General features: G+C 33.8%; 1 protein-coding gene across 1 annotated transcript in view; it reads right to left on the bottom strand.

Annotated features, from left to right (window-relative positions):
• The window catches only part of LOC120337312 (uncharacterized), a 30922-nt gene extending 27012 nt beyond the window's left edge, over positions 1–3910 (bottom strand). The window contains exon 1 of the mRNA XM_039405074.2: positions 2547–3910. Within this exon, the coding sequence (XP_039261008.2) occupies positions 2547–3414 (868 nt within the window). The 5' untranslated portion in view covers positions 3415–3910. The remainder of the gene's footprint in view (positions 1–2546) is intronic.
• Between the last annotated feature and the right edge of the window lie 8916 nt (positions 3911–12826).

The following is a 12826-nucleotide window of genomic DNA, read 5'->3' as shown; positions in this document are numbered from 1 at the left end:
ATCATAACTACCGAAGTTAAAAAAATTCGTGCCCACGATGTACCTGCTTACATATTCTTAAATTATCCTCGGGGTCACACTACTTTTTTATCATATTATATTATGATGATATATAAGCTAATCAGTGTGATGTATGTTCAATCGAATTTTTTTTGTACTAAATTAAAATGTAATTTTTGGGATTTTATCTTAAATCAACGGATTTTTCTAACGACGATATCGTGCAACATTAGATTTACCTGCAAGCTCGCAGGTAAAAAATTCAAAACTAAATGTGATTGGATAAATTTCATAAATAAATACCACTGTCCGCTGATTGCCCTGCCATTTTACAGTCAAAAATAACGCTTTTATTTTAAGGTAGGTCGATGAAATCGGAAGTTATGTCAAACACAACTAAAACTATATAGCGAGATATTTTGAATGCTCGCACTGGTCATGAATTATGATAAGTATTTTGCTTAACGTTTCAACAACTAGGGTCATAACCGTCATTGCTATATCATGTTCCAGAAGGCGGCAGAAGCTGCCGTATGGATTTTTTGATTCAAATTCTGGCTTGCTGCGCTTCTGGCATTTGTAATGAGAAAATGTAAGAAATTTGACAGACCTCATTTACACCTTAGTGACATGGAGTGATGATACAACTGTTACTTTTTATATTCTCGAGTCTAGTTTATTTTCCAGTAAAGACGTAACGGTCAAGCGCCAACATAGTACACAAACATACGTTATTTTACAGTAAAACACGCACACCAGCACGGCCGCACATTTCACCTTCGAGGGCCGCAGGTTGTGCACCCCTGCTCTACGCCCATGGAGTTAAACATGCGTTGCAGGGGTCATAACCCCAGTTTGAAACTTTTTTATACGTATGTTCTTCCATCTTCATATAAAAAAACTATTTTATTAATTAGTGCATTATCACCTTAACATAAATTATTAAAACAGCCAGAATTTGAAGCAAGTTTGAGATACATTATTGATGTAAGTGATGTATATTTTGAAATGTTCCTTACACATCGCACCATCTATATTTATTGCCAAGAGATGGCACTGGGTTCACACATCGCATAACAGGTGGCACAGGATTGGCTGGAGTAAGCTTTTTGCGGTACATTTGGTTATTAATTATTACAGCTTCACAATAACTCTCAAATTTTCCAACATAACTGAAAATTAATGCTTAAATTAAGTGGAAACCTTGCAAAGGAATGGTGGCAATGTTCACCATGTAGCGTGCAAGAATGTTGTAACAAGAAGCGCTGTGTGCTGGCACATAAGATAACAAACAATGTAAGGCAGATTCTATCTCATCATCATAACAACACATGACGAAGCGCAGAAAATCAATCGACGATTTTCCTTGAAAACAAAACGCATTGATGACGGCGAAAAGTGGCTGGTATTCTAAAATTAGCTGAAAAAGTATTTGAATACTTTGATATTCGATTCATTTCAGATAACCCTGCTTGTGGCCAAAAAAACTTTTGCCGGTACACGTTTCTTTACTGTTCCTTTCAGCGCACTGTTAATAATGCTGTAATTTGGTATGTAATGCTCATATATCATAAGTTCCCAAACTTTTCAAAATCACAACGCAAATTTTTAATACAGGTCATGACATTTCAAAAAAAAATTTAACTTTATTTTTAATGATAGTTTGACAAAAGGCCGGTTATAATTACGGTAACAATACATTACAAGGAGGAGTTTTACGATAAATGCACATTTATGCGAAGTTCTAATAGCGCGCATATATATAAGATTTTTAGAAAATGGATTAATATTTCTCCAGGCTGCGCTTCTGAAATACTAAGTGGAATACTTAGGCCAAAAATATTATTCTAATATCTTTTGGATTATCAATAGTTGGTTCAGGGAATTATTTTCAAGATAGACAAAATTGAGTGGTATTGCAGTAAATTAAAAAAAAACTACAGATTATGTTTATTTGAAGACTTATGCTGTTAACTTACACTTACAAATGAACAACACAACTTAATTGTTACTAGCTTATTTGAATGACATTGTGCACAAATAACAATAAAACGCAAGTGTCAAATTATAAGTCTCTTGTGATCTGCCAACACATGTTCTGCCTCTTGTAAATGTCATCAGCAAATTTATTTTAGTAGTTGACATCATGGGAAATGTAATTTGACCCTTTGAGTGTCTACTTAAACTAAATCTAACCAAAAGATGAATGTACAATGTAGGCAGTATGATTTGTATTATGATAGCATACAATTTCATTTGAGCATTGTTGATGTGACAAATATTGGTGCCAGGTAGAAGAAATGGTCTGGCATATACTTTGTTCACCATAATATATTTTGGCTATCCAACCTTATTACTACAATAATTTTGAAACATTCCACGCTTTCTGAATAGGTCATTAGTTAAAAGGTCTTACCGGTACTTCAGGTTAGTTAGGCAATTAGCCATTAGTCATTTTTAAAAATGACAAACTGATCCTGAACTTGTATACATGACAAGTCTTAACTATAATATAATTATTGCAGTATTAAGAAATAAGAACATACCTTCAGAAACATCATTTGTTATTTTAGGTGTCTCGTGATGGGAAAGTTCCAAATTATTTTGTGGGAATTTCCTCATATTAATTTCTTCAATCCTACAATCTTCATTCAGCAAAGCAGGCTTAGAGTATGTCTTTTCAACAGAGCCTAAATCACAACTTGAGTGATCGTTATAACTATTTGTTCTTGAACATACTTTGGTTTCATTTGATTCCGATATAATATTTACAGCATTCTTTGATGAAATGTCCTTTTCCAATGCATTTGTATGATCTGTATTATTTACTGCAATACGAATCTTGTATGGGGAAAGTTTGTCTGAATCAGACTGTATTGTAGACGATTCCTTATAATTATTTTTCTGTAATATTTGTGATTTATCGCCAATAATTAATGAAGTCTGGTCATTACAGTTACTCAATGACACTAATTCCATGTCGTGCTCAGTTTTTGCATCTATATTTTGGATCCTAGAAAAGCTTTTTTCATTATCAGCCCTTTCATTAATGTTTGGTAGATGACCTTCTGAAATATTGACAGTATCCTCGTTTAAAACCATTTTTCCGCCAGAATGCTGACTGTAAATATACGGAGATTCATTGGAGTAACTTTTGATCACAGGGACACAACAAGATTTTTCACCACCTAGCAATAGTTGTTTGTTGTAGCCGTTTGGAAGTGGTTCGCGAGTTTTTACAGTATTTCCTTTCGATTTGTCATCTTCTGTACGCATACATCCATTTTGCGCTGGTTCTGCTGTGCTTTTCGTAGCGTTGGTACGTCTCCCGACTCCGAAACATCTCGTAAGACACCGCGTGAAGCAGTGAATTGACGAAGTTTCTGTCATGTCGTAATGGCAGTGTACAATCATTCGAAGTTTTAATCAGTTATAAATTATATTATAAGGATTATGAATAATATTATTTCAATTTTCTGCAAGACAGAATATCTGAGCTTAGGTTAGTGCCTGTCACCGCATTCACTATGGAACTACACATTCTTCATCCAGCCCAATCAAGAATTCTTCAAGGGATTTCACAGTGATCGTTTAAATACACCCTTCTTTACATTTTCATAGATTAAGATTGTTGCATTTTGCCATAATATCATTTTGAAAACTAGTAAACGTTTTTTTTCAGTAACTTCAGTTACATGGAATTCGCTACCCCATATAGTTATTTTTCAGATTGTGTTGAAATGAACTGTTCCCATCAATCTGCATGCACTAATTGTCAATTCCCAGCTGTTTTTCTTAATAGATTCAGTAGTTCTTGGCACTTCTGTGGTCGCATGTAACTTCACTCAGAGATCAGTATCCTTCACTTTTAAATAAATGCATGTGAATAATTGTTCTTATCAATACAATATAAGAATAATAAATGACTGCAAATTTCCCCAGAAATCACATTTCTAATTCCAGCTGTATGCAAGTAATTTTAAAATGATTGACCACACCCAAATGTGATTACAGTAATAAAATTTTGTTGGATACATGACACACTAACTAACAACATAGCATAAACAACACTTAATTATATCGTAAATTTTAGAAGACCACTCATCGTCCATCAGTCACCACAATTTCAATTTGAGTATTATTCATCTTTACTAAATGATGTCCATTATTTACAAAGTCTTTTCTCTCTCGAGTGTCCTTTTGATATGAAAACAAAGGCAGACTGCCTATTAATGCTATTGAGGTGCCGCGATTTGAAGCACAAAGCCTATGCGTTAGCACTAAAAGTTAACATAACGAGTTTCTACTGGGTGGGAGATTAGAATGAAATTTATTGATTCCAATTATTGGTCTGAAAAGTGATAAACAATTATATTTGGTATTTGTCATTCATACAACACTGCTCTGCCATTGGAAATTGCAATACATGAATTATCTTATTCATTGAAAATGTTACTATTAAATAATTCTGATACGGTGCCTATGTGCTGTAAATTAAATCTGAGATGTAGCCAAGAACATAATATATTTACAAAATCATTCAATATAGAATGCCTAATGTTGAAAAATATTTTACAGCTTAATCAATTTAAAAGCTGCAATGGTTGTTTGATAATCGAGCTTTGCCTGATGTGTTAACAAAATTGGAACTATGCTTGATAAACTTGAAGTGTACTAGTCTAGTCACTTCCAAGCCTTTAGAATTGAAAAGCTATATTTCTGATAAATATTTAATAGTTACTCTGCTATTGAACAGCATTGTATCTAATAATGTCAATATTGATTGACTGTTGTCTCGAAAGAAATTGATTCAATTTCCAAAGCGAACAAAACTTTCCCCCGAGTTATTTCATGACAATAGGACATTAAGGCTGCGAATGTGATAATTATTTAAATTTTTACCAATTGGAGCAAGCAAAGCAATAGGAAAAAGCTAACCTATGCAATCTGCAACACCACGTTTTGTTAGGACTTCCTGTTAATAACAAACCAAGGTTTAAATATTTTTGTTGTACCGGAAGTGTTAATTAGATTGAAGAGTATCAACAAATAACCATGACTTACTAAAAAAAAATTCTTCAAAAACCTAAGCTAGATTTAAAAGTTAAAACACTTGTTAGTAGCTATAATGCCATTCGAATTTTAAACCTAGTAATGCAGTTTCAATGGTAAAGCTTGCATTTTAATTTATAACACATTTTATTTAAAATATTGAAAGTATGATTCGAATCAGAGTAGCATTGCACTACAAGGTTTAAATAGTTCATTACATATAAAATCAATTCATGGTACCTCTTTATGAAACTATGTCATAAATAACATATTATTACCACAGCAGACATGCAGCTTTTAAATTAAATTTACATAATCACTAGAAAATTACGATAGCCAGTCGATTTCTGAGCATATTGATAAATCCGTTAATTTGAGTATTGAACTTCTATATGTGAACTTTCAATCATTATTCATTGGATACATGGAAATAGATATTAGGTAACTATAATCCAGCAATGAATGTTGAAGCGCGTTTGGGAAGAATCGTTTAGTAATGTACTTATTAAATACTGTGTTCATTCTCAAGCACTTCGCACAAGATATATTTAACGCCAATCGACTCATCAACAATTATTTATGTACCTTCAGAAAATAACTTTTTCAACAACAAATATGCATTCAACAAAAGAAAACTTCATTTTGCAGAATTAGGTTTTGGTGGGGTGCAAATGTAATACCAGTCTTAAAGCATTATTAATTGGTTATTATTTTCATAGCAAATGTAAAATGGAAACAACACGATTTGGTCATACTATATGCAAGATGTTTATTGACTTTGGATAAATATAATGAACTAATCAAACCTTGAATTGATAAATCTTGAGCAACGGCTGAGCATGAGTGGGATAATAACATAAAACTAGTATTTTTATTTATGTGCATGAATATAAATTTTACTTATCTCTGAACAAAGTTACAGATGGTTACCGAAATGATAACAGCTACTGAAACAAGATAGAATTATATTTGTACATTAATAAGCACTGCACTAGTAAATGATACAACATAAAAATAAGATTTTCGCTACTGATAAAAAACATAAGCAGAAATTTTATATCACAATATGTTACCAGCACTTTCTCTAAAATGGGACCAGTGTGAGAAAAATGGTATCACCTCTATATTATTTTCTCAAATAAAAAGGACCAAAACACGGAAAAACACTTTTTTTTCGGATGACTCGCTGAAGACTTTTATGCTTACAGGTTAACTTTTCAAATAATGCATGACGCATTTATAACGGTAAACCAAATAATCGTCTAGACAACTAATAAACACCAAAGGGTATAAATGGGACTCTAAATTCAAACAAACGCAGTCCTTTTAATTTTAGCGTCATCCAAACTAACCAAAAAAAACAAACAATGAATCATGACATAGACTAGCGTCACCTAAGAAGTAATGAGTAAATCTAAGTAGCCACCATGTTTGTCAGGTTATCATGTTTATCTATATCTATAAAATGACATTAGTAATCCAAATAAGGAATGCAAAAGAAAAGTCTCATGGCTGATGGGTTTATTGTTAAGTATGAAAACTAGAAATCTTATGCTGCAGGGAAAAAACAAATAAGTAGATTTTCATAGCTACTGGAAAGCGTGAAAACAGAAATTTTACACAAAATTAACAACAATAAACCCTGGTATTAGGATGGCGGTGGATTCACTATAAGGTGGAAATAGTTCGTTAATTTTCGAATTGAATAGTATTTGTTACCACAGCAGACAAACAGCTTTGAATTAAATTTACATAATTAAAGAAAAATAGGAGAGTCATTGGTCTACACCTTGAGAAGTAATGAATCAATGGGTCCCAAATAAAAACATGCAATGTTTTAGGAACGGGATCAAAAGTCACAATGACTCCACTTTGAGAGCCAGGTGACGAAAGTGGAAAAATATTGTCTATGCAGGTTTAAATCATACAATAAGAACAGAAAAGGAAATTGAAGAAGGTATTATAGACTGATTTAATTTATTATCGAGAAAGGTACGGCGCGACATGAAGCATCTGCATCCATGCAAGACTTCCTAATTTGGAAGACAAATGAAGTGTTTGTTTAATTGTACCAAATGTCACACATCTTGTAATTCAGTAATCGAAAAACTGTGCCCCACTGCATAAGTTGAGTTCATCATTGCTCGGTATCGGTAGGCAAGTTGAGACTCAGGGAACGTAGGCTGCGAAGCTCACATTCGTGAATATATATGTGTTACTGTCACATATAAAGGTTTTAACTTTTAATATGTTTAAAAATACACATTCAGACATTTAAAAATCCAATATCAGAAAAATTCAAAAATTTACACACACACACACAGTCTGACAGTCCTATAACGTCAGCAGTTTCTAACTTGTGAACTTCGCTCAACGTTACAACAGACAGAACCCAGTTTCGCCTGTCTGTCTGTATAACATGAGAAAAATATGTCACTCATACACATAAAAATGCCTTCTAGAGAATATTAATGTGTTTTTCTCAACATTGTACCCCTAAAAGGATCGAAATTACACTCCTATAGTCTTAATAAAACATCGTCGTAGGAAATCTAAAAAGACGAACAACACACAAGACCTCTCTGTAGTCAGGTAGGGGTCTCATGTACTTTCTTACCTGACTTACTTCTAGTGGGCGTGGCGTAACAATTTTTAGATGTATGATTCTTGACCCCCACCTGATGACGTCGTCAAAAAATTACATCACTGCGACGTCACAATAACGAAATACAGCTTGCCAAAGTATAGCGACCAGGGCTGCCACTTTTGCCAGACTAAAAACATCTAGATTGACCTCCAAAAACATCTAGAAACATCCAGATTGAAAAATAAAACATCTAGAAAATACATCTAGATATGAAGTCATTGAATTTAATGAAATGTAACCACAATACAGTAATATTAGATGTTGAAGAAGCTAACATCATCACCTAGAATTAAATTCCCACCTGCAGAACTTACAAAAGACCTTGTTCTTATCATCTGAATGGGCAAACCATTCCTTAATAAGCCAATCTTTTCTAAATTTTTGCTGGTAGTGTATACACTTTGGCATTTTGAAAAGTTGATGTTTAAAGAGAGACACATTCAATAGCACTTATAGCAGTGTTTCTCAACCTTTTTGTCTTTGCGGACCCTTTTGGTGCTCTCAAAGCGGTCGCGGACCCCTCAAAAGTTTTATATTTGAAATTTAGTTTATAGCTTAAACAGCAACCTAATGTTCCATACAGATTTAACCAAGTCAAAAATAACACCAAACTAGTGGACATTTCCATTTATTTTGTCAAATCGAATACACTCAATGGGATTTCTGCTATTGCATATCAGAAGCAAGTCTTGAAATACGCGGTCGTGTTTTTGATAAGATAGACGCATATCGCCTTCGACGTTTAGATGGTGACGAGCCTTGGATTTGATATGAACAAGAGCAGAAAATACACTTTCACAAACGCAAGTGGAGGCGAATGGAACAATAACACGTAATCGTCTTCGACGTTTGGTTGGTGACGAGCCTTGAATTTGATATGATCGAGAGCAAAAAATCCACTTTCACAAAGGTAAGGGGAGGCGAATGGAACAATAACACGTAATGCTTCCATCGATACTTATGGGTAGGACGGCAAAATGGCGCACCAAAACGGAGAAAGTGATCACTGTAGCTGCGTTCTCGTATTTATCATTGTGCTGTCATAACTTGTATTTGTCACAATAGGTCTACGGGAGATAAATCAAAATAGTTTTTGTAGGCTATTGTCATAGGCAGCAAATGTTCGAGCGTATTACAAAAAAACGATATTAAACTGCAAATAATTTCCTTAAATCTTAATTTAATCGTGGACCACCGGGGGTCCGCGGACGGCCTCCCGTAATCCGCGGACCCCCGGTTGAGAACCACTGACTTATAGACTTAAATAACCTAATAATTTTAAAACCCCTTGGCAACAATATCATCGGACCAACGTCGTCCTTTCTACTTAACGTTAATTAAAACGTCACATGTTTTAAACGTGTTTAATTCGTTATTCAAATATTTTAAGTACATTTGGCTGTATGGTACCAGTGGACGAATACAATATGAAGGAGATTTATCATAAATATATACTGTTTTATCAATCTTACATCAATACTTCTAAATAATGAAATAATATTCATTCACCCATTGCAGTATTACACACATCTCTTTATTTATTTCCCACTGAATAATATTTAGAACCGTGGAAAAAAATATCTAGATTTTATAGCTAACATCTAGACTCCAAATTTTACATCTAGATCTTGAAAAAAACATCTAGATCTATATATAAAACATCTAGAGTGGCAGCCCTGATTAGCGACGGCCTCCCGTATCGGGATCGTTGCGCAGATCTCAAAATAAACAAGGATCACAAGTAGAGCTCACAAGTAGATATTGCGTGTTTGTCGATATATCATATCGGCCATAAACCGCCGGCACGCCGGACGCCTCAAGAAAAACGTAGAAAGAGAACAAAATTACTGTAACGCAAACATTTCTCACGTTTATCATTTATGTTTGTTAGCGACGACCGTAGATTCTTACTCGTAACTCTCACTTGTAAATTCATGTTAATAAAGTCTATATTGCTTTTCATGCGTCGAGATTTGTATTAATGGAAGGGATTGTTGTCGGGAGTTTAAGAGAGTTCCTGAGTCAGCATAAAACAATTTCCTTTGATCGTCCACAACGCGGTTAATTTCGATAAGAGTCGTTATCACCGCCCCTTAACAGATAACATATCGTAAAGGTGATTAAAAGTTGCCATAAGCTGGCCGATATATCAATATCGACATCAAAAATATCCGGAGATTGATCATGTATTGTGCCACATTTTATTAATACTGTAATAGGACGTGGAATGTTTTCACTCTATTCAAGGCTTTATACAACCGGCCTCTCATCCGGTTACCATTCCAAGTCGGGTATGGGATTAGTTTTACTGTATTCAGGTATTGTTTGTTTTCGGAAGCATGGACTTGGTGGTGGAGGAAGCCGTAACCGACCAGCGGTTACGTGAACCACCCAACGACAGCGAGGAGTCCAGCAATCCTCTCGCACATAACCATCCCTGCATGGGATTCGAACCTGCTAACCCACGCAGAGTAATTAGAGGTGCGGTGGCGAGCGTATTCTTAACGCTTAGCCCGTTGAGCCACACTTAGTATATGACGTCACAGTCATAACCTGTGAACTATTGACCTGTAATGGAATATACAAAAACCAGGCAAATATACATAAGAATAACTCGTATGACACTAAAGATACAACACAAATCCTATCTTACCGACAAACACTTAATATACATGGTAATACCCATAGAAATACGGAAATCACACAGGAAATATATCGGTGGACTAATTACGGAAACGTTAAATACAAGATAACTAGAGAATAGAGCTATACCAAACTGGGAGAACAGTTAACCTGTAGTACTACTAACAGTTTACAACAAGAATTACATAGATACACGACAATAAAACACTATAATATTAACCTAATACACAGAGAAAATTCCACACTGCCGGCCAGCCACCTCTGCGAAGCTAGCAGCAAAACACGAAATTGTGACTAACAGAATCGCAGAAAATACCCACGCGTAAAATTAAATGTTCCCAATGATTTTTAAATGAAAGTGTATATTTTGATTAGATTCACAATAGCAAATAATGCGAAACAATCAATAACTACACTACTCGTATTGTTAATATATAGTAAACAAGCTAAAGCGACTGTTACAGTGCATAAAATTTCTTTATACTATTTTGAGAGTTGTTTAAAAATGACTGAATTTTCGTCGTTTAAGACGGTCGTTTCATAAAAAAAATCTCCAATAAAGGCAGCATTGCAACACCATTGGTAAAAAGTAGAAACCTCAAAGATTCGATTTCATTATGTCAGAACAGTCTCAGCACGTTTTGACTTGGCCATATATAATACTAAACATATAATTTTCAATTTTATGCACAATGTATATACAACAAATTTAAAACTGATTTTGTATTTCAACTAAATTTATTAGATAGTTCATCAAAGAAGATATTTTTCTCTTTGTCACAGAACAATAATGCACTTCATTAAACTTAGAATAAGTTGAGGAAAGTCTGGAATACCAAAAAAAAATTTACACCCTCTTGTGGATTCTTTAACAAATTTTACAAAATTACCGTTTTTGAAAGGGCGATTTCTCAAAAACCGCCAATAAAGGCAGCACTACGACACATTCGGAGAAAAGCAGATAGCTTATAAATTTTATTTCATTAAGTCAGAACAGTAGCAGCACGTTTTGACTTGGCCAAATATAATATCAAACATAGCGTGTATTCAAAATTTTATAAACAATGCAGACGTAACATATTTAAAAATGGTTTGGTTTTTTAACAAAATTTACTAAATAATTTATCAAACATCTTTTTCTCTTAGACATACATATATACTGTACGTCCATTAAACTTGGAATGAGATGCGGAAGTATGAAGTAACAAAAAATCATTTTACGCCCTCTTGTTGATTATTTTCAAATTTTCAAAAAATTATCGTTTTTGAAATTGCGATTTCTCAAAAACCGCCAATAAAGGCAGCACTACGACACATTCGGAGAAAAGCAGATACCCTATAGATTCGATTTTAATATGTCAGAACAGTAGCAGCACGTTTTGACTCGGCCATATATAATGCCAAACATAGTGTATAATTTTCAATTTTATAAACAATGTAGATGTAACAAATTTAAAGGGTTTGTATTTCAACTAAGTTTGCTGGATTATTATCAAATATATTTTCTCCTTGTCGCACATCAATATGTCTATTAAACTTAGAATAAGTTTCAGAAAGTATAAAATAATAAAAAACATTTTACGCACCCTCGTTAATTTGTTTTAAAATTTCGAAAATTATTGTTTATGGAGTGGCGATTTCTCGAAAACCGCCAATAAAGGCAATAAACGACACATTCGGAAAAAAGCACATACCTTATAGATTCGATTTTATCATGTCAGAACAGTAGCAGCACGTTTTGACTTGGTCCTATATAACACCAAACATAGCTTATATTATCCAATTTTATAAACAACGTAAAAGTAACAATTTGAAAAGGGTTTGAGTTTCAACCAAATTTGCTGGCTAATTAATTAAATATTTTTTTTTCTTTGTCGCAAATTATTACTGTACGTCTAAACTTGGAATGGGTGGCGGAAAGCATAAAATACCAAAACTCATTTAAGCTCTCTGGTGGATTTTTTTTACTTTTAAAAAATTGATCGTGTTTGAAATAGCGATTTCTCGAAAACCGATACAGGCAGCACTACGACACATTCGGAGGAAAGCAGATACCTTGTAGATTCGATTTCACTATACCAGAACAGTAGCAGCACGTTTTGACTTGGCCACATATAATGCCAAACATAGCGTATATTCCCAATTATTTAAATAGCGTAGATGTTCAAATATTCTAAAAAGGTTCGGTATTTCAAATAAATTTACCTATTCCATTTTTTTACTTTTTTAAACATCGATACTGTGTGTTAATTATACTTGGAATAAGTTGCAAATTGTATAAAGCGATGAAAAAATGTCTTACGCACTATATTTTTTTTTAATTTCCCAAACATACGCATTTAGAGTGACGATTTCTTGAAAACCGCCAATAAAGGCAGCATTACGACACTTTCGGTTAATCGAAGATACATTAAAGATTCGATTCCACTAAACCAGAACAGTAGCAGCATGATTTGATTTGGTAATATATAACATCAAACATAG

The sequence above is a fragment of the Styela clava genome, chromosome 1 (assembly GCF_964204865.1).
Source record: "Styela clava chromosome 1, kaStyClav1.hap1.2, whole genome shotgun sequence".
Lineage (NCBI taxonomy): Eukaryota > Metazoa > Chordata > Ascidiacea > Stolidobranchia > Styelidae > Styela > Styela clava.
The sequence above is the reverse complement of the archived record's forward strand: the minus strand, read 5'-3'. Positions and strand labels throughout refer to the sequence as shown.